Source organism: Balaenoptera ricei, chromosome 20 (genome assembly GCF_028023285.1).
Source record: "Balaenoptera ricei isolate mBalRic1 chromosome 20, mBalRic1.hap2, whole genome shotgun sequence".
Taxonomy (NCBI): Eukaryota; Metazoa; Chordata; class Mammalia; order Artiodactyla; family Balaenopteridae; genus Balaenoptera; species Balaenoptera ricei.
This window is the reverse complement of record NC_082658.1, coordinates 21,328,894-21,352,399: the sequence shown is the minus strand read 5'-3', so window position 1 is coordinate 21,352,399 and position 23,506 is coordinate 21,328,894. Positions and strand designations below refer to the sequence as shown.

Here is a 23,506-nt window from a genome sequence, read left to right as displayed (position 1 = left end):
GGCCTCTTCCCGCCTGCCCCGCCCTTTCCCTTGGGCCGGGAGCCGCACTCTTTGTGAAAGGAAATGCGGACTACATCTCCCAGCGTTCCCTGCGGCGACCATGGACTGCTATTCCCAGCAAGCCCCGCGCCCCGGGAACTGCGGAGGGCGGAGCGGTAACATGGCGGCGCCGGGAGCTGGAGACCCTCTGGATGCTAAGAGCGGAAAGGGCCCCCTGGCCCAGCGCATCGACCCGACGCGGGAGAAGCTGACTCCTGCGCAACTACAATTCATGCGGCAGGTGCAGCTCGCCCAGTGGCAGAAAATGCTGCCACAGCGGCGGACCCGGAACATCGTGACCGGCCTGGGCATCGGGGCCCTGGTGTTAGCAATTTGTATCCGTCTGGACTCTAGACTCAGGGAGACCGCATTTGGGGGCAGGAGAAGGGCAGCAGAGGCGTGTAGGAGTGCAGTGTGGGGGTGGCAGAAAGAGCCCGAGCTGTGAAAGTCTTGGCTACTTGTAACGCTGAGCCAAGCGTTTAAGTGTACCTTACTTTGTCATTTTAAAGGTGCTCTTTTAATATAATTTATTAATGATAACGGAGTCGGGGTCAGGGCTCAGAAGAGCAGAGGGCAGAAGATCTAATCACTGATTTGGGAGGATGAGAGATCAACAAGGGTGGTTGAGCAAGTCTGGGAAAAGGGAATGTGCATTTTCCACGTGGTTTCCTGAACCCACCTCCCCAGATGGTTACACCTTCTACTCGGTGTCCCAGGAGCGTTTCCTGGATGAGCTGGAAGATGAGGCCAAAGCTGCTCGAGCCCGAGCTCAGGAAAGGGCATCAGGACACTGATCCAGATGGGTATCCTGCATCTCCAACCTGCTGGAGTCCCTTCACATGATGGATGATGCCCCACAACCCTGTAGAAATGGAAGCCTGCTCACAGCATTGCTTTCCTTCTTACTAACTTTGGACGATGATAGAGCCCAAGTAACCACGGGTTTGTGCATTTGGCCATTGTCAAGGGAACATGCCCACCTCGCACTCACTGTGTGTGGCCACTGACTCCTTTTCCTAGTTTCCTTGTTCGAGGTATCTGACCTTGGCTTTTCCCAAGCTTTCTGACTTTGTGGTTTATCCCCTTCAGGGTCTGGCTGGGAGGGTGGAGGACAAGAGGTGGGCTCTTAATGGGGGTGAGGGTGGCAGCTCTGTGCAGTGTTGGAGCCTAAAGTGGCAAAAATGGGGTCAGGTTGAGAGCAATAAACTGAGTCATCTCTCTCGGAGTCCAATGAGTGTGTTGGGGCTGACACTTCATGCTGGAACGCTCCACAGGCAGTAGCTGCAGCTGTGGCATGGCCCCAGGGAGCCGTAAATGTTTAACTAGAATTGCTTTTTCCATGAGGTCTTTCCACCTGATTTAAGGGAGAGATCGTGGCGGGTCACTGGGCTGTTTGAGACTGAACCAGGTCTTGGGGGGAAGGAAGGTCACTCACTCTTCTGTCCTCTACCCTGAGGAACACACTACTCCAACTTTACTGCCTTTTCCCATCTCGAGAGAGAGAGGTAGATGAAGGATGAGGGACAAGCAGCTTTCATTCTTTTAACTTCCACTGGGGCCTGCTTGTGTAGGCCTAAGGTGGGATCTGGGTGGACTCTTAGCTTGGTCAGGTGGATTATTGACCTTGCAGTTTCCTCATGAACTGCTGGCAGGAAGCCAGAAGGCTGGGCTCCACCCCTGCCTCCCGTTGTGAAACGGGAATTCCTTGTAAATCCTCCCCTGCCTTACCCCCAGTTCCTAAGGCCCGACATACAAATTCACCAGGTTCTAGGTTCCAGCATTTTTATTGGCTGCTACTAATTCTGGTGTGAGAACACCCCCTCCTCCTGCCCAGCTGGGAGTGTGCCTTCTAGAAGCATCCGGGCTCGGGTGGGACTGCTTAGTGGTTCACTCTTGGCTGGAGAGGTGGCAGGGATGAGGATGGTAGGCTGCAGAATTTATGCCTTCTACACACAGCAAACAGTTCCCACATGTTTGGCTCTTCCCTATAATGGAACGGCACTCTCCATGCCCCTGGGGCCTCCTACTCCCTCAGTGTTGAGGTCTTCCTTGCAGAGTTGTGTTGGTCAGCAGATTCTGAGAGCACAAGCTCCACGGCGGGCCCTGGTGTGGATGAGACACATGGCTTCTGTTCGGAATTCACTGGAGGGAAAAGAAAAAGTACTGAAGAAACCTCCAGGGTGGGAGGAGGGTGAAGCTGCAGCCAGTTATCTTTCCCTGGGCTCTCCCTCCCTTGGGCCCGCCCTCACCATCCTGCCAACATCCCTGGCGAATGTCACCCCCTTGCTCGCCCGCTGCTCCTGGGAGCCGGTGCTGCTGCCACTCAGGGAGTTCCTTCGCATGATGCCTGGGTGCAGGATGGGGAGGGAGAGCACTGAGTGAGGGAAGGGGCCATGGGGAGAGGGGGCTAGTCCCCCCCAAACTAAGGGGCAGACCCCCAGGGCCTGAAAGAAAGATCACTAGGGACGGGTCTCCAGAAAGATGGGAGTGGGGCAACTGCTGTCTCACCAGGGCCCAGGAGCTCAGAGCGCTGCAGGCTATTGCGCCGGGAGGTGGGGAAGCTGCCCTTGGAGAGGCGGCGCTGGCGGCTAGACAGCATAGCAGCAGGGGCCACGATACCCGGCGGGGGCTGCTTCCCGAGCCTGCTGTACAAGTCCTCAATTTCCTGTTTCTGTAGTGTCTGTAGTGCCTCCACCTCTGACAAGTGCCTGAGGACACATCAGGAGCGTGAGAGGGCTAGCCAAACACTTTGCTCTCCCAAGTCCACCTCTTGACCTCCATCCTCCCCAGACTCACTTCTGCCGAAGACTCCGCAGCTCAGCCCAGAATTCCTCATCCTCCCCACTGCTCTCTGATTCCTCACTGCTCAGACACAGGCTGCTGTAGGAGTAGTTCATCCACACTGGGCTGGGATGGCTCAGGGGGGGAGGGCTGCCCCCGACTCTGGGTTCCTTCCCATCGTCCCCTTCCTCTTCGGCTCCAGCCCCCAGGCCCTCGGCTGCACGGTCACTTTCAGCCAGAGCCTCCCTGGCCTCTGGCCCGCCTCCAGCACTATCCTCCGTGTCTGAGCTCTCCGAGGTCAGCTGAGGGGTTGGAGCCTTCAGGGAGCCAGAGAGAGTGGGGGATGTCGGTTGCAGGGGAAGAGGCTCAGCTGGTTCCTTGGATGAAGTCACTTGGAAGCGCCCAACAAGCTGGGGCTTTCCCTCTGTAGTGAGACAAGGAAGGAGTCATGGAAGAAGGAAGAGAAATCAGTGGCAGGATATAAAGTGACTGAGGGACTTCCCTGGTGGCGCAGTGGTTAAGAATCTGCCGCCTGCCAATGCAGGGGGACACAGGTTCAAGCCCTGGTCCGGGAAGATCCCACATGCCACGGAGCAACTGAGCCCGTGTGCCACAACTACTGAGCCTGTGTTCTAGAGCGCACGAGCCACAACTGCTGAGCCTGCATGCCACAACTACTGAAGCCTGCGCGCCTAGAGCCCGTGCTCTGCAACAAGGGAAGCCACCACAATGAGAAGCCCGTGTGCCACAACGAAGAGTAGCCCCCGCTCGACGCAACTAGAGAAAAGCCTGTGCGCAGCAACGAAGACCCAACGCAGCCATAAATAAATAAATAAATAAATAAACGAATAAATAAATAAATTTATTTATTTAAAAAAAAATGTGACTGAGGATAACAGGCAGGGGAAGGTCAGTGGTCAGAGGCCTCACCTTCAGAGATGGGAGCCAGTCTGGCTTCACCCAGGAGTGGCCAACCAAGATTTGGAGAGGCCTAAAAAGTGTGGATCCATGAGTAGAGAAATGATCCAGAATGGACCCCACACACACACCCCACAGTCATCCCTCTTGGTTCTTACTCACCTCACTCTCCATCTCAGCTGTCAGAGGTGAAGGCCTCTCCTGGCCACAAGGAGCAAGGGGAGCTGGAGGGGGCAGGCTGGGTAGGGGACCAGGAGGAGCTGGAGGAGACTGGGACAGGAGCCCAGGGGAGGGGGACAGCAGGGACTGAGCCACAGTCATCACAGCCAGTGAGAACGCACTAGCCAGAGACAGCAGAGGGGCTGCTGTGGTGGAGGGGAGGGGAGAAGCAGAGGGACAGGGGGGAAAGGAGGCAGGAGCAAGAGTAACCTGGGAACAACTGGGGAGGGGAGAATTCAGTGGAAACTGAGCAGATGGGACTGGAAACTGGGATGCACTGGGGGAGAATGGAAGTGGGGAGCTGGGGGGGAGTGGAGAGAGATCTGAGGGGACCTGGGGAGAAACTGGAGAGAATGAGGAGGAGCTGGGATGACATGGGGGAGAAGTGATGGGGAAGATGGCACTTGGGAAAGCAGGGGACCCAGGAGAAAAGGGGTTTCCAGGAGATGAGGGGGTTCCAGGAGAGGATGGGGAGGCGGAGAAGGCTGCCCAGCTCCTCTGCTCTAGGGTGCTGCTCTGGAACTCTGCTGGGAAGGGAGCGGATGTTGAGATTCCAGTCCTCCATTCCCTATGCCCTTCCCCGGAGCAACCCCAGGGGTTGGGATGAGTAGGGACAGAACGTAGTACATACCACTGGATGGGTCTGGGGGGTACCCTGGGAGGGCAGGCAATGGTGCTGGCTCCTCCTGAGAGAGAGAAATGTCACAGTGGGAAGAGCTGAGTCTTAGGACTCATGAACCTCTAGGAGTCCACAGATGAGTTTCAAGGGATTCAAAAGTGTATTTGAGGGACTTCCCTGGTGGTCCAGTGGTTAAGATTCCGCGCTCCCAATGAAGGGGGCCCGGGTTTGATCCCTGGTCAGGGAACTAGATCCCGCATGCCGCAACTAGGATCCTGCATGCTACAACGAAGATCCTGCGTGCCACAACTAAGACTGGTGCAGCCAAATAAATAAATAAATAAATAAATATTTTTAAAAAACTGTATTTGAGAAATATGTAGTGGTAAAGGGGCATGATGTCTGCATCTTACTTAAATGGTTCCCCCCAAAAATGCATGCACACACACAGATAGGGGAGAGAGGAAGAGAGAATGGTAAAGCTCATGTGGCAAAACACAACTGGCAAATCTAGGCAGAGTATCTAGGAATTCTTTGTTCAATTTTTGCAACTTCTCTGTAAGTCTGAAATTTTATTTATTTTTGGCCACACCGCAAGGCATGTGGGAATCTTAGTTCCCCAACCAGGGATCAAACCCACGCCCCCTGGATTGGAAGTGTGGAGTCTTAACCACTGGACCACCAGGGAAGTCCCCTCTGTAAGTCTGAAATTGTTTCAAAATAATGAGCTAAAAGTATGCATTGAACACATTTTTCTAGAACAAGAGTCTGTGGCTTTCATCAGATTTCAAATGGGGGAAGAGCCATTGTTTTGGGGTCCCAGAGATGAAGACAAGTTAGATCCAAGGGGACTGGTAAGGACAGAGACTAATGAAACCTGGAGCAGAGTCCCTTCCCCCTGGAGGTGCCCAGAGGGGTCTGACCTGGGGGCCCAGGGGGTCTTCAGCAGCCTCCACAGGGCCAGTATCTCTCTTCAACAGGGTCTCCACTCGCTGGATAATCTCCCGAATCCGGTTCAGGAATCCAGCTCGCTCCGAGGGCAGAATGAACTCGTTATACACCTGGCGAGAGTCAGCAGGAAGGGGAAGGAGGGCTCTGTTATTCCACTCATCCCTCTCTCCCGGCCCCAGTCTTTAAAAACCAACCCTTCACCCCACCGCTTGTGCTCACTACCAACCTAAAACAAGTATTTAGTAAGCATCCATTGTGTGCCAGGCACTGTGTGGCGTAAGGAGAAATACAGCTTAGAGAAAAGGAGGTAACATTCACAGCGTGCATGTATATACCAGATCTTTACATATCTTATCACATTTAACACCAACAACAGCTTTCTGGGGTCTACATTAACACCGCCACTTTAGAGTTATGCTAACCAATGCTCAACGAGGTGAAGTTCAGTCTGCCCAATATCAGGGGATTTGCACCCAGACCTGTCTAAAGCCAAAGTCTGAGTTCTTTACACTGTTGCCTCACATGCTTTTGGACACAATTCCTCCTCTCATAGGGTTTATAAAGTATGCCCCACAGATCCACATACACACACAGCCCCACAAAGTTAAGTAAAAATAAGGCAATAAATGGTAAATGTAACATTCAAGTCCGCAAATGCTTACTGAGCACATACTATGTGCCAGGCATTTGCTAGGTTCTTTGAGGGAACAGGGAAGTATGAAACAAGGTCCTGGTCCTGAAGAAGCCCAAAATCTAGTGGAAGAGACACACACATACATAACTCAATAGACTGCAAGTCAGCCCATGGCAGGTAAGGCATTTTTGATTGGCGTAGAGATAAAAATGCTATTCCAGGAAGGGGAAAGGGAAAGCTGCTGTTTAATGGGTAGAGATTCAGATTTGCAAGATAAAAAGGTTCCAGAGATCTGTTGCCCAACAGTGTGAATATACTTAACACTACTGAACTGTATACTTGAAAATGGTTAAGATGGTACATTTTATGTTATGCGTTTTTTAACACAATTTTTAAAAATTCCATTCCAAGAAGAAAGCAGTTCATACCACCTCAGGGGATAGGGGGAAGCTGGGGTGGCTCCACAGCTGAGGCTTGAAGGATGAGTAAGAAAAGCAACCCTTTACTGAGGACCTACCACGTGTGGACACTTCCCATACTTTTATCATCATTTCACTTCTTGTACATGCTGTATCACTTCGCATAAATTATATGTTACATCAGAACATCTTTGCAAAATAAGTATTATCCCCTGCGTTTTACTGATGAAGTTCCGAGAGGTTAAGAAACTTGCCCAAGTTTGCCAAATCAGTAGATAACAGAGCTGAAGTTTGAACTCAGGTCTTATGTGAAAGTCCACCCTTTCCTCTGTTCCATGCTGTTCTGAGGCAGGAAAGGGCACAGCACATTCACAAAGGGCACAGCACATTCACAAAATAGCGAAGACTGGAGTATAGCTGAGAGTGCTGTGAATTTTAAAGGCCGTGCTCCAGAGTTTGGACGTTACTCTGTAACCACAGGTAGCCTCTACAGATTTGGCGGCAAAAAAGCAACAAGAGGAGATCTAAGTCTCAGGAGAATTCTGCTGCAGAGGAGTGGAGGGTGGGCTGGGAAGAAGAGAAAAGAGGGTAGTGGACCCTGGGTTCAGGGACAGGGTCCCTTTGGCTGTGTGGGATCTGAGTGGGGCTTGAAAGCCCAGTAGAGAAAGCACCCAGGGAGAGACCCCCGAGGAGATGGAGCCAGAAGCTGAAAGGCACCCAGGCCTCTTCAGAGGACCATTCAGAAACCAGTGTGGCTGGAGGAAAGATTCTTGAAGGGCTGAGTGGCTTGACAGAAGCTGATAAGCCTGCACGCCAGGTGATAGTTTGTCTTTGTCCCCGACACAAGCTGAATGACATGATGGAGGAGAAGCTTTAGAGAGAGTTCCTGAAGTCTGACGTGTCTTCCATTCCCTTCCCTCTTTCATCCCAGAGGCTGGCATCCACTGCCCCCACTCCACTGAAACTGGTCTCCCACAAAGACCTCCTCCTGACAAAAGCCAGTGTGGTCTTGCCTCAGGCTTCACCCTATGCCTCCTTGAAACAATCTCCTTACTCAGTTTTTAGTAACATCTTCCGGAGCTCCTCCTACCTCTCAGGCTCCATCTCTGTCCTTCGATGACCTATCCCCACCCCCCCATTCCACAACTGGGGATATCCACTAAGACAAACCTCTATGCCTCAGGCTTTGCAGGCCCACCTTCTCTCACGCTCAACTCTGCTGAGACTCCCAGATCCACCGCTCTCTCCAGCCCTGACTTGTATTCTCTCCGAGAGGATCTTATCTTGCCTGTCTCTCTGTCATTCAAGCCCATCATGATCCCTAAAAAAAAAACAAGCCTACTTTCATTTTCTAACTTCCTCTCTCCTTTGATGGCCTATTGCCATTAGTTCCTCTAAGCTACAACTCGCCCTTGATATCCCCTCTCGCTAACTCCCTCTCGTATCAACTCAGCAAATATTTATTGACCATCTACTATGTACACTGTACCATGTCAATAGATGACTGGATTACAAAGTAATTTATTTTCCCAAAATGACCCTCAGATTCACCCCTTTTCTTCCTCCTCCCCCATAATCCATTCTCTCCTTGGACCACATCCAGCTTCTTGTATCCACCTGCCAACTGGATTCCCTACCCCCAACCCTCTCCCACATCCCACAGCAGAACAGTCTTCTTAAAACCTATTCTCACCATGTTACACTCTAACTCTTAAGACTGTCTATGATCTGGGCTCAACCTCACTTCTACAACTCTCCTACAGGAACCCTTTTCTTTTTGGATTTTTTAAAAATTGAAGCATAGTTGATTTACAATGTTGTGTTAATTTTTGCTGTACAGCAAAGTGATTCAATTATACATATATACACATTCTTTTTTTTTCATATTCTTTTCCATTATGGTTTATTACAGGACATTGAATATAGTTCTCTGTGCTATACAGTAGGACCTTGTTGCTTCCTATAGGAACTCTTCCAATGACAAAGTCTCCTCATGAAGCCCTCCTGGCCCCATATTTCAAGCCACTCCCTATTTCCATGCCTTTCCTTTGCCATACCTCCACTGCACATGCCCTTTCCACTCTTCACTGCCATTCTGACCCATCTGTCAAGACCTCACGTAAGTCCTACCTCTTCCCCTGCTGCCCTCAACCCATCCTTTACTTACAGCCACAGTATCACGTGTCTAGCGTGCACTTCACTGCACTTATGTATACCCTAGGTTAGTCTCAAATTGCTCCAGCTGAGGATCAAAACCTCACTGGATAAACAGAAACCTCCCCCAAAACAAGGGCAGAGATGTCTTCAATGTCACTGTGCTGAGGGCCAACCAGCTTTAAAACCCTTGCTGTTGGATGGGGTTGTGGGGGGGAGTTCAGCAACAGGGGACATCAGGAAGGAGACTCTTGTCCCAGATCCAAAGACTCTGTCTTCATCTCTCTCCCCCTCACCATGGCAGCTGCAATCTCTTCCGGGCTGTCCCCATCCAGATCAAATCGGAAGGTCACCATCTTGCTGTTGTGCGTCTGTAGCTGGCACTCAACCACTCTGTCATTCTGGTCTGAGACCTTCAGAGTCAAAAGTCAGCAGAGGGAGGAGGTCAAGCTCTCTGTCTTCATCACGTGTCCCCACCCCACTCCAACCAAATGACAGTGGCCAGACTGCAACTGGAGAGAGGCTGATTCTGCCCCCATAGTCTTGTATTAAAAACATGACTGGCTGACTCTTGGGTACCAGTAGCACACTGCTTCTCCCCTTTTCTGGCTGACTTCCCCTATCCCTCTGACAGTTCCCTCCAGGCCCTGTAGCTTATTCCCCAACACCTGTGCCCCTTCCTTACACTTGTGACCCGAAGCCGGGATCGGGGTCTGCGCCGGAGGTTTTTCCCTGGGGGTCTCCTCATCTGTTCCATCCCTTCTCCCATGTCACTAAGGCCTGATGCTGCATCTGAGGCATAGCTGGAAAACAAGGAAAAGAAGACAGGATTGTCAGAGTGGACACTGGGAGCCCAGAGCTCCATATATTTCACCCTAACACCCCAACTCAGACCAGAACTTACCTGTCTCCAGGGGAAAAGTCATTGCCAGGGCCAGAACGTGGAATGGATAGGGCAAAAGCCTGAAATAGGATATGGGTTCATGAGGTCAGGGGAGGATAAATGCTGGACTCCAGGGACATGGTGTCAAGGGTGCTGGGGTACTTGGTAGAGGGAATTAAGAAGAGGACAAGAGGGGTGGATTTCCAAGGACACGGGGCCATGTCAGGGGTTTGGGTTTTACAGGATGGGAGATAGGTCATAGGATTGGAATGGCTGGGAGCCCCCCATGTGACCCCCTCTCACCGAGGGCAGGCAGAGATGGGACTCAGCGGGGCTGGATGGCACACCCCTAGGGGGCTGAAGGGCAGGGTCTGAGGCATCCAGGAAGCCGGAGGAGCTGAGGTAGCCATCAGTCTCGCAATCCGCTGGTGGGGAGGGAGGGGATCAAAAAGTGGAAATAAAGGGGAGTGGTGGCCAAGGAGGGAGGCTGCCTGAGCAAGGAGGGGCCTGGAGCTGTGGCAGAGTTCTTTCCCAGAAGGAGCTATGGCTAGATGTGGAAGGCCGGGTAAGTGACAATGCTGTTGGCTTGAACTTCTGGGTAGGGGGCAGAGGCCAAGGGTTCTGGGACCTGAGTCCCAAGGTCAGAGGTGACTTACAGGTGGTAGATGAGTAGCTGGCATGGCGGAAGAGGAAGGGCTGGTGCTGGTCTGCCTCTGGCTCCTCGGGTTCAGGGGGGAAGATACTGGAGGGAGCAGGAGTCATGGGGACAGCTGCTGGTAGGGGCCCTGGCGCTGGGGGGAAGGCCTCCAACTCCTTCGCTTTGCGCAGCTTCTCACGCTTTCGCTGGATGGCAGCAACCCGTTCACGCACTGCACGGGCCACTGGCTGGTAATCAGCTTCGCACACTAAACCCAGGGCCACCTGGAGTTGGGAGGGTGAGGAACACAGTTTGAGATGAGATTCCCCCTCCCCCAACAAAGACCCATCATGACACCTTCTTGAGGCCTCCAGGACATGGGAGAAAGGGAACCAACATTTATTGATTACCCACTGTGTCCATTAACTGGCAGCTCTTCACATTATCAACATTAAATCCTTCCAGCAACCTTCTGAGGTAGGTCTTATCAGCCCCATTTTAGAAATAAGTAAACTAAGTGACCAGTTCATGGTTATACAGTAAGTCAATTGCTCTTGGGGGCTGGGGGGGGACACTTGGCAATATCTGGAGACATTTTTAGCTGTCACAGCTTAGGGGTAGGTACCACTGGCATCTACTGAGTAGATGCCCCAATATCCTACAATGCACAGTACAGTCTCCCAAACAAAGATGTTAGTAGTGTCAAGATCAAGAACCTCTGTATGTAATGGATCAGGATCCGATCTCAGGTCAGGTTTGAGCTATGCTTCGGAGACCCGCTCCTATGCCATATTTCAAACACATTCTCAGGTTCCTGACCCAGACCCACCAAGAGATGATCCCACCCTTTCAACTGCATTTTTCTATCAAGAATTTCATACTCTTTCCCTTCCCCCCTCAGGCGTTCCAAGACCAGCCCCACGTCTTCTGTCTCCCATATATGCCTCTCCTGGTCCACCAGCTTCTGTTCATCATGTCCTTATTCATTTCAATAGCAAGCTCCGCTGGGCATGTAAAGGCAGTGGGGCAGGGTGATCTGACCTAAAATCTGAACAACCTGAGTCAGTTCTGCCACTTACTTGCTTGGGACCTTGTACAAGATATTCAGCCTCTCTGAGCTTTTATTTCCTCATCAATAAATCGGGATAAAGTCACTCCATGCAGGGTTGGTAACAACCATCGAATGCATGGGAAAGGGCTCTAAGCTGTGTACAGATGTGGGTGATTAACAAGCTCCCACCACGTGCTAAGCACCGTCAGGGATAGAAAAACCAATACACACAGTCCCTGCCCGCAAGACTTTATAGTCTAGTGGAAGAGAAAGACAGGAATGTATCCTGGTATAAAACAAGACCAATGGGGGCCCCTCCAGTAATGGAGGACCTGCTGAAGTGGGAAAAAAACATTTAATTTTGACTCTAGAGGGGACAGGCTTTCTGAAATGGATGGTTCTGAGCATGAAGGAAGATCGAGAAAAAGACATGGGGGGGATGGGGGATGAAAAAGGGAAAAACAGATAAGCTGGAGAGAAGGGCATTTCAGGAAAACCGGATCAGCAGGAAGTAAAACAGGGAGGTGGAAGGACCCAAGGCTGGAAAAGGAAATCTCCAACTTGTGGAGAACACTAGGTGTGCACGCGGGTGGGGTGCGTTAAGGCCGGAGCTGCAGGGTGACCCTTGCGGGAGATGCCGAGAGGGCTGGGTTGAGCCCCCCTCCCACCACCCAGGCACCACTCCAGCGAGGCACTGGCCCCTCCAGTCGACGTCCAAGTCCAAACGCCCCTCACATGCCCAGCCGCAGGGCAGGCAGTCTGTCCTCCGCTCACCATCTCCTGCGCCACCTCCTCGGCTGCGTCCCGGCCCAGCTGGAACAAGAACTCAATGGCCTGGTTGTCCCGGCGGCGCCCCCCTCTCCGCGCGTCCTCCATGCGCAGCCAGAGCTTGAGGTCCGGCTTCTCTCCGTCGTCCTCCTCCGCCAGCTCCACGTGGACGCCGCGCTCCTCGCGGAAGAAGGCGTGAGCCAGAAGGTCCTGGATGGTGAACCTGAGGGCGGCGCCACCGTGAGCCGAGCCCCACCGTGAGCCGAGCCCCACCGCCGCCCGCCCCCCAACCGCCCCCACCCCCATCCAGCCCCTCCACCCACCTCTCGTTCTTATCCGTGCGGATGCAGCCTTCAATAATCTCCTTCACCTCGGGCATCTTCACCTTGTAGAAGCTGTTCGGCTTTGTGCCCTGAGGAATGGGGTTGCATGAGGCCTCCCGCCCTCTGCGCCCCAGCTCTCTGCTTTACGCACCCGCCCCTGCCCGAGGCAGCAGGGCGTGCAGAGGCAAAAGCACCGCGACTGCTACTAGAAGATGTGATTTCAAATCCCAGTCCCCCCACGTATCGACAGTGTGACCTTGAACAAGTCTCTCGCTGAGCCAGTGTCCTCATTTGTAAAACGCAGGGCAGAACGTTTGCCCTGCTCACCCCGCGGGGCAGCAGGAAGGATTTCACATCGATTGGATGTGAAATCGTTTGTAAGCTCTAGAGAGCGCTACACACGACATTATTCTAAATAGCTTGTATTGGAGGGGCCTTGTGTGCATCCAATATCCTTCAGCGTTCACCAGGGCGTCTTTATGTCCAGCCTGTTTTCATTAAGGGAAAGGGCACTGACCGCGGGGTGGCTGGAGCAGGAAAAGTGTAAAGGGGACCTGTAATTCCCTCTCCTCCCTGCCCCCTCTCACCGAAGTGACCTTGCGGTAGATTTGCGCGGCATTCTGGCACTCAGAGTAAGGGTACTCCGAGGTAGCCATCTCCAGCATGCACATGCCAAACGCGTACACGTCCACGGCCTCATCGTATTTTTCCTCGTACATCTCCGGGGCCATGAACTCCGGGGTCCCTGTAGGATCCACAGCAGGTATCAGGCTGCAGTGCCTCCTTTATGGCTTCGTCCCTCCCCTTGAGCGTACAAAAGGCTAGGCAGTTCTGGAGTGCAAGTGACCGACCCCTCCCCGTCCTGTGTGTGAGGGTGGGGGATTGGGGGAGGGGTGTGGGGAAGAGGGAATGCCATAGGTCTCCCCATCTTCCCTGTGGGCTTCTACCTCCATGGATCCCGAAAGACACTGCTAGGGGGAGAGGGTCCCCAGGCTCTCTCCTGACATGGGGAGGGCAAGAATGGCAAGGACCCCCGGGAGGGACGCACCGATGACGCTCTTGGCGAAGGAGGCGCGTTTGAGCGTGGCCAGGCCCAGGTCCCCAATCTTAACGGAGCCTGTAGGGCCCGTGATAAAGACGTTGTCACACTTGAGATCCCGGTGCAGGATGGGGGGTACCCGGGAGTGTAGGAAATGAAGCCCCCGAAGGATTTGGCGGCTCCAGCGCTGAAGGACTCGCGGCTTCATCTCGCGGAACCGCCTCAGGTATCTGGGGGAGGGCGCATAGCCACGGTCTTGGTGGGGGACACATAGGCTGGGGAGGGAGACCACCACTGGGAAGTTCCCCGTAGCCCCACCCACTCCCCCGCCTACGCATCTTTTGCCAGCCTCTCCTAACCTAGACCGGCGCCAGTCCTCAAGCAGAAACGCAGTCGGGGGTGTGGTAGGTAGACAGGAGGTTACAAAACGGAGGTCGGGCGGTAAATGCACAGACAGGGCCGCCCCCAAGGTGCTGTGGAAGCGCCAGAAGGGATAACTAACTGCCCCGGGCGTGGGGGAGGGCTTCAGAGAGGAAATAACTTTTATGTTGAGTCTTGAAGGCTGAGTAGGCGTTCAAGGGTGAAAATGGGAAGGGATGAAGACTTTCCAGGCAGAAGGGACACCCGTGCTCAAAGGCACGGAGACAGCAAGTGATGGGGTAGGGTGCGAGGAGCTGCTGGGAATTTGGTTTGTCCGGAACGCAGGCTGGATCCTATAAGGACTTTGTGAGCAGTCCTTAGAGAGTGTGGACTTTATCCTGAGGGCAGTGGGAAAACTCGAAAGGATTTTAAGGAGAGAAGTGACAGTGCCAGATCTCTGCAGGCTGCAGGAAGATAGGATAGCTTGCAGAGGAGAGAGGCAGCGTGGGGGAAGACTCCTTAGGGGGCAGCTGAGGCCTCCAGACGCTCAAGAGAGGAGGATGAGAGATAGTGAGCCTGGCTTTGGACCTGCCTGCAGCGTTTGAGGAGGCTGGGCTCCTCCAGAAGCAGTGGAGACCTCCCACCACCAGTCCTCCCACCAACTCCCACCACCAGGCGCAGAGCTCACGTCTTGAGCGTGCCCGAGGTCATGAGTTCGGTGACCAGCACGATGCAAACCTGGCCCCTCAGCACCGACTTCCACGAGTCGTAGAAGCGGACGATGTTGGGGTGCTGCAGCCCCTTGAGCATCTCCACCTCCTCCGAGAATCGCTGCCGCTCCGCTCGAGACAGTTTCCGAGTCTGTGGGGTAGGGGGTGGGGGTCACAGTCACATCAGGCCCAGGACCCCCACGGAGAGGGGGAATGGGAGCACACGGGGCAGGGCTGAGGGAGAAGTGAGGGTAGGAGCCAACGGATGGGGCTGGGTGGGTGGGATCATTTGTCCACCGATTGTAGATCCCTAATTCCCGGTGTGCCCCCCTGGGCTGCTCCAAGGACACACCCACCATGGGCCTGGGGCCGCCCCCTGGACCCCCTCCTGGACACAAGCGCTTTTATGCAGCCCTGTCCAGGAGCCCTGAAGTCAATAGCGCCTTTGTAGCCGCCCAGGCCGGCCGTGGGGTGGGAGGGGATGCCCAGGGGCTGGCAGCGGGCAGGCAGCAGGCGGGCAGCAGGCAGACGGCAGGCAGAGAATTGGGGCCGGCAAGGGGATTGGCCTCAGAAACTGGGAACTGCTAGATCCAGGCAGGAGGCAGGAGGGCTGCAGAGGGAGGTACAGAGAAAGAGACAAAGGATCCAGGACCAGGTGCCAGGAGACTGCCCCCTGCCCCATGGCTGTCTCGCCTCCCCCATCTCCCTCCTCCATCTCCCTCCTCCATCCCCCTCCCACCCCAGTTTGGCCGCCTTGCCTTGCCTGGCTTAGAGCCTGGGGCGTGGCACTGGCAGGCGCAAGGGGCAAGCCCAGTGCCAGGGCTGGAGGGGAGGACCCTTCCCCCAGGCCCTGTCCTCCCAGTCTGAATCCAAAGCTGCTAGCTCAGACTTAACTGGGTTCTTCCCCCGTGGGAAGAAGGTCCTTCAAACCAGCATACCCCTAAAGCCTATGGGGTTCAGCACCTTTGGATCTGAGAAAGGAGAGCTCAGGTAGGCAGCGGGATGAGGAGCAGGACTGGACTCAGGCCAGGGCTGGAGCTCCCTGTCTCCCCTCCCCCAGCTGTGGAGAAGTCCAGAAGTCTGACTGCTTCAGAAGGGGTGTGCGAGGGCCCCGTCCTGCCACAATAGCCCTAAATCATCTGGAAGTGGAGAGGACCCTGCCTCAGCTGCTGGCCTCCATCATTCCAGCCTCCTAATCTGCAAAGATCCAGAGTGAGGGAGCAGGAAGATCAGGGTCACACTGAGGGTCTCAGGACTTAGGGGAAAGGGAGAGAAAGGGAAGAGATAGTAGGTAACCACTGCAGGAAAGTGGTGAGGCCAACCACCCCTCAGGTCTGAACTGGCTCCCTACCCAATTCCCCATCCTATTTTCCACCTCTCAGGGTTGAGTATAGAGCCCGTAAAGTGAGAATGTCTAAATCCATAGGGGAGCCACCATACACCACCTGCCTCAGTTTCTCCTTCTGCAGCCCGGAATCAGCCAGGTCCATGGATCATCAGAACAAGGGGGACAAGAGTGTCTGGATATTTGACTGGAAAAATACATCCCTCTTGCTGCTGTCCCCTGGGTCTCCCATCCCAAGACCTCCAAAGGGTCCCATCCCGTGGCGTCACCGAGGGGGCTCCCAGCCGCACCTGCAGCTCACACCAGGCCACCTCCACCGTGGTGTCGGTGTCCAGCCCTCGATACACCGTCTTGAACGAGCCACGTCCAATCTCGATGTCAAACTTGAGGTATCGGCCGTCCGGGGACGTTGCCACAGCCTGAGTCTCCGTGTCCTCCTTTTCCTCCTGCTCCCGCCGCCGCTCCCGGGCCGCCGCCTCGGTGATCCTCGGCGGTTCCCGGGACCCCGACCCTCCTGCGGAGCCCGCGAGTTCCGGACGCTCGGAGTCTGCGGCCTTCACCGGGGCGCCCGCGGTCCACGTGCCCTCAGTGGGCTCTTCAGAGCTAGGCGGTGGACTCATTGCGGGGCCGGAACCAGCGGAGTCCGGAGGAGCAGGGGGCTCCGGAACGGGTGAGGTTGGCTGGGACCAAGAGCTCAGCAGCCCCAAGTCGACTGAGCTGCGGCGGCTGAGACGGGAGGAGCGCGGCCGGGGCTCAGCCTTCCCGGAGAAGCGGCGCGCCCGGCGAGGGGGCCCGAGGCGGGGCGGCCCCGCCGCGGCGAGAGGCGGCGGGGGCCGCAGGGCCAGGTCGGCCTCCGCCTGGGACATAGGGACCTCGGTCTCTGGGGCCGGGGGTGCCAGCATGAGGAAGGGCCGGGCGCCGCAGGGCGGTAAGCCGGGCGGCTGGAAAGGAGGCGGCCTGACAGAATCACTGGCTGGGTGCGCAGCGCTCCGGCTGAGCTACTGGGGCCCCAGCCCAGGGTCGCCTGCCCCGCAGCCACGCCCCCGCCACGCCCCCGCCACGCCCTACCCCCCCCGAGCCGCCCCCTTGGAGCTGCTAGCGCACGGGAGCCCGTGGCGCAGCCCCTCACCTCGGCCACAGCGCTCCGGCTGAGCTACTGGGGCCCCAGCCCAGGGTCGCCTGCCCCGCAGCCACGCCCCCGCCACGCCCTACCCCCCCGAGCCGCCCCCTTGGAGCTGCTAGCGCACGGGAGCCCGTGGCGCAGCCCCTCACCTCGGCCACCGCCCCGCCCCCGGCCGCTGGCCCTCCTCCCCCCGGCCTCCCGAAGCACCCGCCCTCAGTCTCATTCCGAAGCCGGAGCCGGGTGCGAGGCGGCGGTGTGTCCTCCCGTACTACCAGTGCGCAAACCTGTCTGGGGGAGCACGGTACTGGGACAGGGAGATGAAAAGTGACCGCGGCTCCCCGGCCCTAGAAAGGGGGGTGGTGAAGAGGAGGCTACCACCAGCCTGCACGACCCAGATAAGGTAGCGCCACCCCCTCCTAATCGTCCGGAATGGCCCCAGGCCGACAATACAGAGGTCAATGGAAAGATCTGGTTTTCTCCAACGTCGCAGTCCCTCCGGGCTGCACAGGGATGGGAGTGTGAACCCCAAAGCCAGCCCCTCCCCCAAACCAAGGACCAGGTCACCCATCCTCTCCACCTCCCCACCTTGACCGCATCCTGGCCAGAGTGGCTGTTTTTGCTATGTGGGCTCTCCTTCCTCCCCCTCTGTTTGCCAAAGTTTCTAATAAACCGAAGTCCATATCCGGTTTACTCCCCCTCAGCTCCCCTTGGCCTCAACTACCCCACCCAGAGCAGATGGATGGAGGGAGGGGCTTCAGAGTAGTTCAGGACTTCCACAGGGAGATGGTGAGGGAGGGGGAAGTCATTAAGCTACTCCATTTTAGAGACAGAAAGCAGTCTGTCCCCAGGCTGTGTGCCATCGGCACTCCCCCGCACAGCCCACCCAGCAGATGTAAAACCACAGACTCACTGGAGCCCGCCAGCACGAGAGGACCTTTTCAAAGGCCATAGGCCTTCTCTCCCCTCTCCTAGGCTGGGATTCACTCAGGGGGTTAACACTTCACAGCCCTCCCTTTGCCCACTCCAGTAATAACCGCAGCAGCAGGCAGTAGGGTTAAGCTTTTTAATATCATAAATCAGTGTCCGGCCCCACCTCTCATTGCCAGGCCCCTTCCTGGGCCTCCTATCTTCACATTGCCTGAAAGGCTGCCTGCAGCCAGGGCTTCGCCCATCCCCTAGGAAAGATCCAGCACCAGCCTGAGAGAGGAGGCAGCAGCAGCAGCTAAAGGGGTGGGAGGGGGAAGAAACAGAAGCTTGTGCAGGTGCATGTGTGTATGTACTTACGTGTGTGACACAAATGAAGTTTGTGTTTAGGTTTACAGACCCCAGCTCACGAGAGGAGGTGAGGCAGGGAGCAGCACATCTTTTTTCCCTGGCACCTCAGCCTCACCCTATCCCAGGGACAGACACATGGGATAAGTGGGAAACCCACCCCTGGACTGCAGCCCTTTGGAGTCTGGTGGAGTCACGGATCCAGTCTGTGGGGACACTTGGTCTGTCTCCCTTTGAAAGCCCTGGAAGGGTGGGAGGTAAGAAGTAAAGGGAGACAGGTTTCTGCTAGAAGAACTTGACGCCTCGGCCATCGCTGACAGTGATGATCTCGGCCTTGTGCTCCTGCTGTAGAGCCTGCAGAGCCCGCAGTAGGGTTGCCTCATCCAGCCCGTGGAACTCTGGACAGGGAGAGACGGGTAGTCAGGGTCACTCAGCTCCTTGGGGCTCAAGGCCTCTGAGAGGAGCAGCCCAGCTGGAAACTGAGAACTTTCCAGGACAGCTGTACTGCTACAGCTGCCCCCACCCACCCTTCCTGGGTATTCCTTAGGAGTAAGGAGTGGAAGAAAGCCTGAGTCAACATGAAATGAGAGTTCATGCTTATTCCCCCTTCCTATTTCTTCTGTCAGACTCAACCCACATGCACCCTCGCACTAACCCCCCTGCCCATTAGTGTCTGATATACAAGAGTAACACCGTTTGCTTGTGGGCCACAAAGAAGGGGCCCTGACAATCAAGTGTAGGGAGGTCAAGTCCCTTGTCATTGTACGCTGACCCTAACTGCATCTGTACCCATTGGGAGGACCTGTTCTAACACAAAGAGGTATAGCCATGCCTCTGGCCAGGAGACTGTTAAGGTCCAGCACAGATATCTGCCCTTTCCTAGTGAAAAGGAACAAGGCTGGGAGCCAAGGGCCAGCTGAGTATCTGGAGATATGGCAAGATACTGCAGGGAGATGTGAGAGGCAGGAGGCAAGCCCTAACAGGCTTGCACACCTCACCCCCTGCGGGGGCCCAGCTCTTGAGTCAGGGAGCTTGCTTTCTGAGGAAGCCTCCAGCTTTGCCTGGCCTGAGTGGTGGGCTGGGCAAGGCTGCAGCACTGAAGTCATGGCATGATGGTGGGAGTAGCAAGCAGAGGCCTGCAGGAAAGGGGGGGGGGGGGAGCCAAGAGCTGTAAACTCTGTTGGGGCAGCCAGGCCTGGCAGAAAGGGGAGGTGCCCCTTTTTCCCCAGCTCAGATTGGTACTTTTGGTGATCCTGGGGATTAGAATATGAAGTCAGAGATAAAAGAGCTGAGAAGAGTATTTACACTATGTAAAAATCAAACAGTATACAAATCCTTGTCTGGCCAGAAACCATAGTATTCTAAAGGGCAGGGGGTGGGGTTGGGGGTGTTGGCCCAATCCCTTCAGCTGACAACCACAGATCTTGAGCCCTCCATAAGAATAAAGGGTGACAGAAAGCCTGAGTTAGCAAGGAATGAAATTTCAGACTTAATCTCCTTCCCTAGTTCCTCATTCGGCATCTCTACTGATAATTCTTAACTTCTCATGGGTCACAGATGCCCTTCAAAATCTTATAATATGGACTCTATGCCGAGAAAAATGCACATACAGCCCCACAAACAAAATCTGTGGGTTCTCTGCATGTGAATTCAGGTGGTTTATGGAAATCTTGGACATGGGTTAAGAACCTTTGTATTATTTAGTATTCGGAATTTAGAGGCAGAAAAATGGGAAATCTGAATGTCAAGTAAACAAAAATTATCTAGACGGAGGAGGATTCAGATAACAAAACTGGGGAGAAAGGGAAAAGCATTACCCTCATCCTCTGTGTCTTCCCCATTGGTCAGTTCGTATAAGGTGAACACGGAGTTGTTCTGGCCACTCCTGGAAACCTATGGACACAGAAAACGGACTGAATAAGAACCAGGAATTTCCTGGGAGAAGGTAAACTCACCAGCTCCACCTCTCTGACCCAGGAATGATACTTGTTCCCAAACGAGTAGCTGTCACCTCAGCAGAGGAGTGGCCTAAAACCCACAAACCCTACAGGTGCTATATTTATACATGTACACACATGCTCGGAACCACTAAACCACAGGCCTTCACGTGTCTGAGGAGTGACCTCTCATTCTGGTTGTTTTCCTGTTCAAGAATGGGTGGTGTGTGTTTGTTATATTTGGGTTGTTGATGCTTCTTCCCCTCCTCTCTCCCTTGGGAATGTTTAGGGCTGGTGGTGACAGGGAATGCAGGGGAGAGAGTCTGTCCCCACACCCACACTGTTCAGAAAGTCTCATTTATATTGTGGACAGCCCCATAAGGATGTAATGGGGGAGGGGCTCCAGGTTTTTGTGTTTTTTTCCCTTCCTTTCTCCATTTATCTCCTGTGGCCAGAGGCTCCAGCCAACAATAGTACTCGTGGTTTCCAGGACTGCATTCTCCAAACATGGCCTCACACAGCCTCTGGCCTCCTACAGGCAAAAAAAGGAAAGTTCTTTCCAGCCAGGGAAATTGAGTCATTGAAAGAGGCTTGCCTGGAAGACCTACACTTCCTCTTTCTGCCCCCTCCCACTCTGCTCAGTCTGGATCTGAAAACACCAGGCATCTGCTGAGCACAGATTCATTCTCCTTTGCCATGGGTCACTGAGTCAGAATAGTCTCACCCACTGATAGATGAGCTTCCCCCATTCTTCTGGCCTCCGCCACATGATCAGGAAGCTAGACTTGTTCTTATCCAACCACTCGAGGTTCCCTGCAAAACAGATACTTATGAAAGCACCATGCTCTAAGAAGAGACAATGAGGCAAAAACCAAGGTGGAAGAGAGTGTAAGAGATTCAGCTTTCAGAAAGAGAAATTCAGGAATTGTTTTACTATTACTATCTGCAAGGCATCCATTCTCCTCTTCAGGTCTTGGGGCACAGATGGAGAGATTTCAATTTTGTATACCAATGGGGGAAAAGAACCCAGGGAATTGAGCTATTGTACAGAAAACTCTGGGCTCCAAGCCAGGAGAGGAAAAAAAAAAAAGTTCTTAAAAGAAAAGACTTGTGGGGGCTTCGCTTGTGGCGCAGTGGTTGAGAATCCGCCTGCCAATGCAGGGGACACGGGTTCAAGCCCTGGTCCGGGAAGATCCCACATGCCGCGGAGCAACAAAGCCCGCGAGCCACAACCACTGAAGCCCGCGCACCTAGAGCCCGTGCTCTGCAACAAGAGAAGCCACCGCAATGAGAAGCCCGCACACCGCAACGAAGAGTAGCCCCCGCTCGCCACAACTAGAGAAAGCCCCCGCGCAGCAACGAAGACTCAACGCAGACAAAAATAAAAATTAATTAATTTAAAAAAAAAAAGCCACTGAAGGGTTTAAAAAAAAAAGAAAGAGGGGCTTCCCTGGTGGCGCAGTGGTTGGGAGTCTGCCTGCTAATGCAGGGGACACGGGTTCGAGCCCTGGTTTGGGAAGATCCCACATGCGGCGGAGCAACTAAGCCCGTGAGCCACAGCTACTGAGCCTGCGCGTCTGGAGCCTGTGCTCCGCAACAAGAGAGGCCGCGACAGTGAGAGGCCCGTGCAACGCGATGAAGAGTGGCCCCCGCTCGCCGTAACTAGAGAAAGCCCTAGCACAGAAACAAAGACCCAACATAGCAATCAATCAATCAATCAATCAATAAAAATAAATAAATCTTTAAAAAAAAAAAAAAAGAAAGAAAGAAAAGACTTGTGCTAATCTGCCCTCAGGAAAACCCAACTAGGATGAAAAATAAGGAATCTGGGGAACTGAACCCACCTTTCTTCCTCAGTTCCTCTAATACAACCTGGATTGATTCCACGGGCAGCTTCCCTGGTTTAAGGTTAAGGGAATGGTATTAATGGAATGAACTGGGTGGGATAAAATTTCTCAGAGCCAGGCTCATGCTACAAACTACCCTTCTTCTCCCACCTACACACATTGACGTGCAATGCCCCAACAGGATATAAACTAGCATTTTCTGCATATTGGGGGGAGGAAGGTAAAGAGAAACTAGTGTAATTAAAAGGAAGAGCTTTAGAGAATGAAAGGTACTATCATTTCTCACCCTCTGTCCTCTCTCCTTCCTCCAGCCATTCTCTAGATATTTTAGGGATGAATCAGGCAGCAAAAGAAAACAACCCTTACTTCCTGGGACAAGGAGAGTAGGCAGAGAAAATTACTAAAGGTAATGCCAGAGTTTGAGCCTCATACAGAGGACAAAAGTTTCAACGAGTCAAAAAGGCTCAGGTTGAAAAACTTGGTACTTGGCTTCAGGGCAGAAATTCTAAGATCTGAATGACACCTGGGTACTCATCACTGCCGCGAACAAGAGGGCTTGGTGCTACATTCGGGTTGGAGTTGTTGGTAAAATGGATGTCAGCTACACAGTCTGGCTCTTTCCCAAGGCCAGTTGGGGTGGGAACCTGCCTTCTGTGGGTGAAGAGGAGTGTGAAGTCTGGGCATGTGGGAAAGTGTGGAAGTGCATGTGTGTGGGGTGTGGAAGAGCCTGAGGGAGGATACGCTGTAGCTTCACGTTGTTGAAGAGCGGGCTCTCCTGAGCTTCCATCACCGTCATGCTGGACTGTTTGTGCAGGCGACAGAAGGACAGGACTAGCGAGCACCAGGCGGCCAGCTGCTTCTGCCGAGTGTCCACGTTCGGCTGCAACCTGCCGGGTGAAGCGGGTGGGGCGCAGAATTAGAGGAAGTGAGAGGGCGAGCGGCAGCACTTGCCAGAGGCGCGTTCCCGGGAGAAAGTGAGGGACTGAGGGTGGCGGCGACCGGATCCGTTCTCCCCCTCCCCATTTGAAGCATCAGTGCTGAGCCCGGGGTCCGAGGGAGGGAAGGGAGGCCCAGCGGGGCTTCTCGGGGTCTGAGCCTCACGTAAAGAAGGGCGGGAAGCGATACTGCCACGGCCACTCGAAACTCATCGCCATCGCAGTAGCCCAGGAAACCCGGAACCCGCCGGCAAAGGACTTCCGGTCTCCTCTCCGGCACGTCCGGGCAGAAAGCACAGCAGAAAGGTTCCGGGCTCCTCTGGGGAGAGGGGCGGCCCAACGGGAGGGATCGTCCTCGTCAACCCGTCCCTTGCTATTATCCCCAAATCCTTACCGTCTAGAGCAGAAAGGGCCCTGAGAAGTCTTCTGATTCCACCCCAGAGAAGGGCAGTCACTCCCCCAAAGTGGCACAGTTAGTAGAACAGCAAATAGAACCCAGGTCTCCAGAACCCAGCCTAGGCTTGTTTCCACTATACTAGGCT

The 23,506-nt window shown here is 54.4% G+C and overlaps 3 protein-coding genes across 8 annotated transcripts; 1 reads left to right on the top strand and 2 right to left on the bottom strand.

The window, feature by feature from the left end:
• The first annotated feature begins 114 nt into the window (after window positions 1-114).
• LOC132355105 (cytochrome c oxidase assembly factor 3 homolog, mitochondrial) lies at window positions 115-1,264 on the top strand. Its single transcript, XM_059907310.1, has 2 exons — window positions 115-374; window positions 727-1,264. Exons 1-2 carry the CDS (start codon window positions 161-163, stop codon window positions 831-833), a joined length of 321 nt encoding a protein of 106 aa, XP_059763293.1. The 5' UTR covers window positions 115-160; the 3' UTR covers window positions 834-1,264.
• A 540-nt stretch (window positions 1,265-1,804) lies between these two features.
• On the bottom strand, window positions 1,805-16,875 carry WNK4 (WNK lysine deficient protein kinase 4). 6 transcript variants are annotated; one of them, XM_059907268.1, is made up of 20 exons: window positions 16,141-16,202; window positions 15,469-16,037; window positions 14,862-15,115; window positions 14,484-14,656; window positions 13,445-13,665; window positions 12,984-13,141; window positions 12,397-12,485; window positions 12,080-12,296; window positions 10,274-10,538; window positions 9,921-10,042; window positions 9,639-9,697; window positions 9,420-9,537; window positions 9,031-9,147; window positions 5,500-5,637; window positions 4,589-4,643; window positions 3,901-4,484; window positions 3,751-3,811; window positions 2,836-3,244; window positions 2,548-2,747; window positions 1,805-2,181 (listed from the first exon to the last, which is right to left on the bottom strand). In XM_059907268.1, exons 3-20 carry the CDS (start codon window positions 14,862-14,864, stop codon window positions 2,063-2,065), a joined length of 3,108 nt encoding a protein of 1,035 aa, XP_059763251.1. In that variant the 5' UTR covers window positions 14,865-15,115; window positions 15,469-16,037; window positions 16,141-16,202; the 3' UTR covers window positions 1,805-2,062. The 6 variants fall into 6 exon arrangements, with proteins under 6 accessions (XP_059763251.1, XP_059763250.1, XP_059763252.1 ...); XM_059907267.1 differs by having other exon boundaries at window positions 15,469-16,231; XM_059907269.1 differs by lacking the exon at window positions 15,469-16,037 and having other exon boundaries at window positions 16,141-16,214.
• Window positions 16,876-18,022: 1,147 nt separating this feature from the next.
• VPS25 (vacuolar protein sorting 25 homolog) lies at window positions 18,023-23,228 on the bottom strand. Its single transcript, XM_059908087.1, has 6 exons — window positions 23,131-23,228; window positions 22,771-22,916; window positions 22,027-22,080; window positions 20,907-20,995; window positions 20,063-20,138; window positions 18,023-18,643 (listed from the first exon to the last, which is right to left on the bottom strand). The coding sequence occupies exons 1-6, from the start codon at window positions 23,181-23,183 to the stop codon at window positions 18,531-18,533; spliced, it is 531 nt and encodes a 176-aa protein (XP_059764070.1). The 5' UTR covers window positions 23,184-23,228; the 3' UTR covers window positions 18,023-18,530.
• Between the last annotated feature and the right edge of the window lie 278 nt (window positions 23,229-23,506).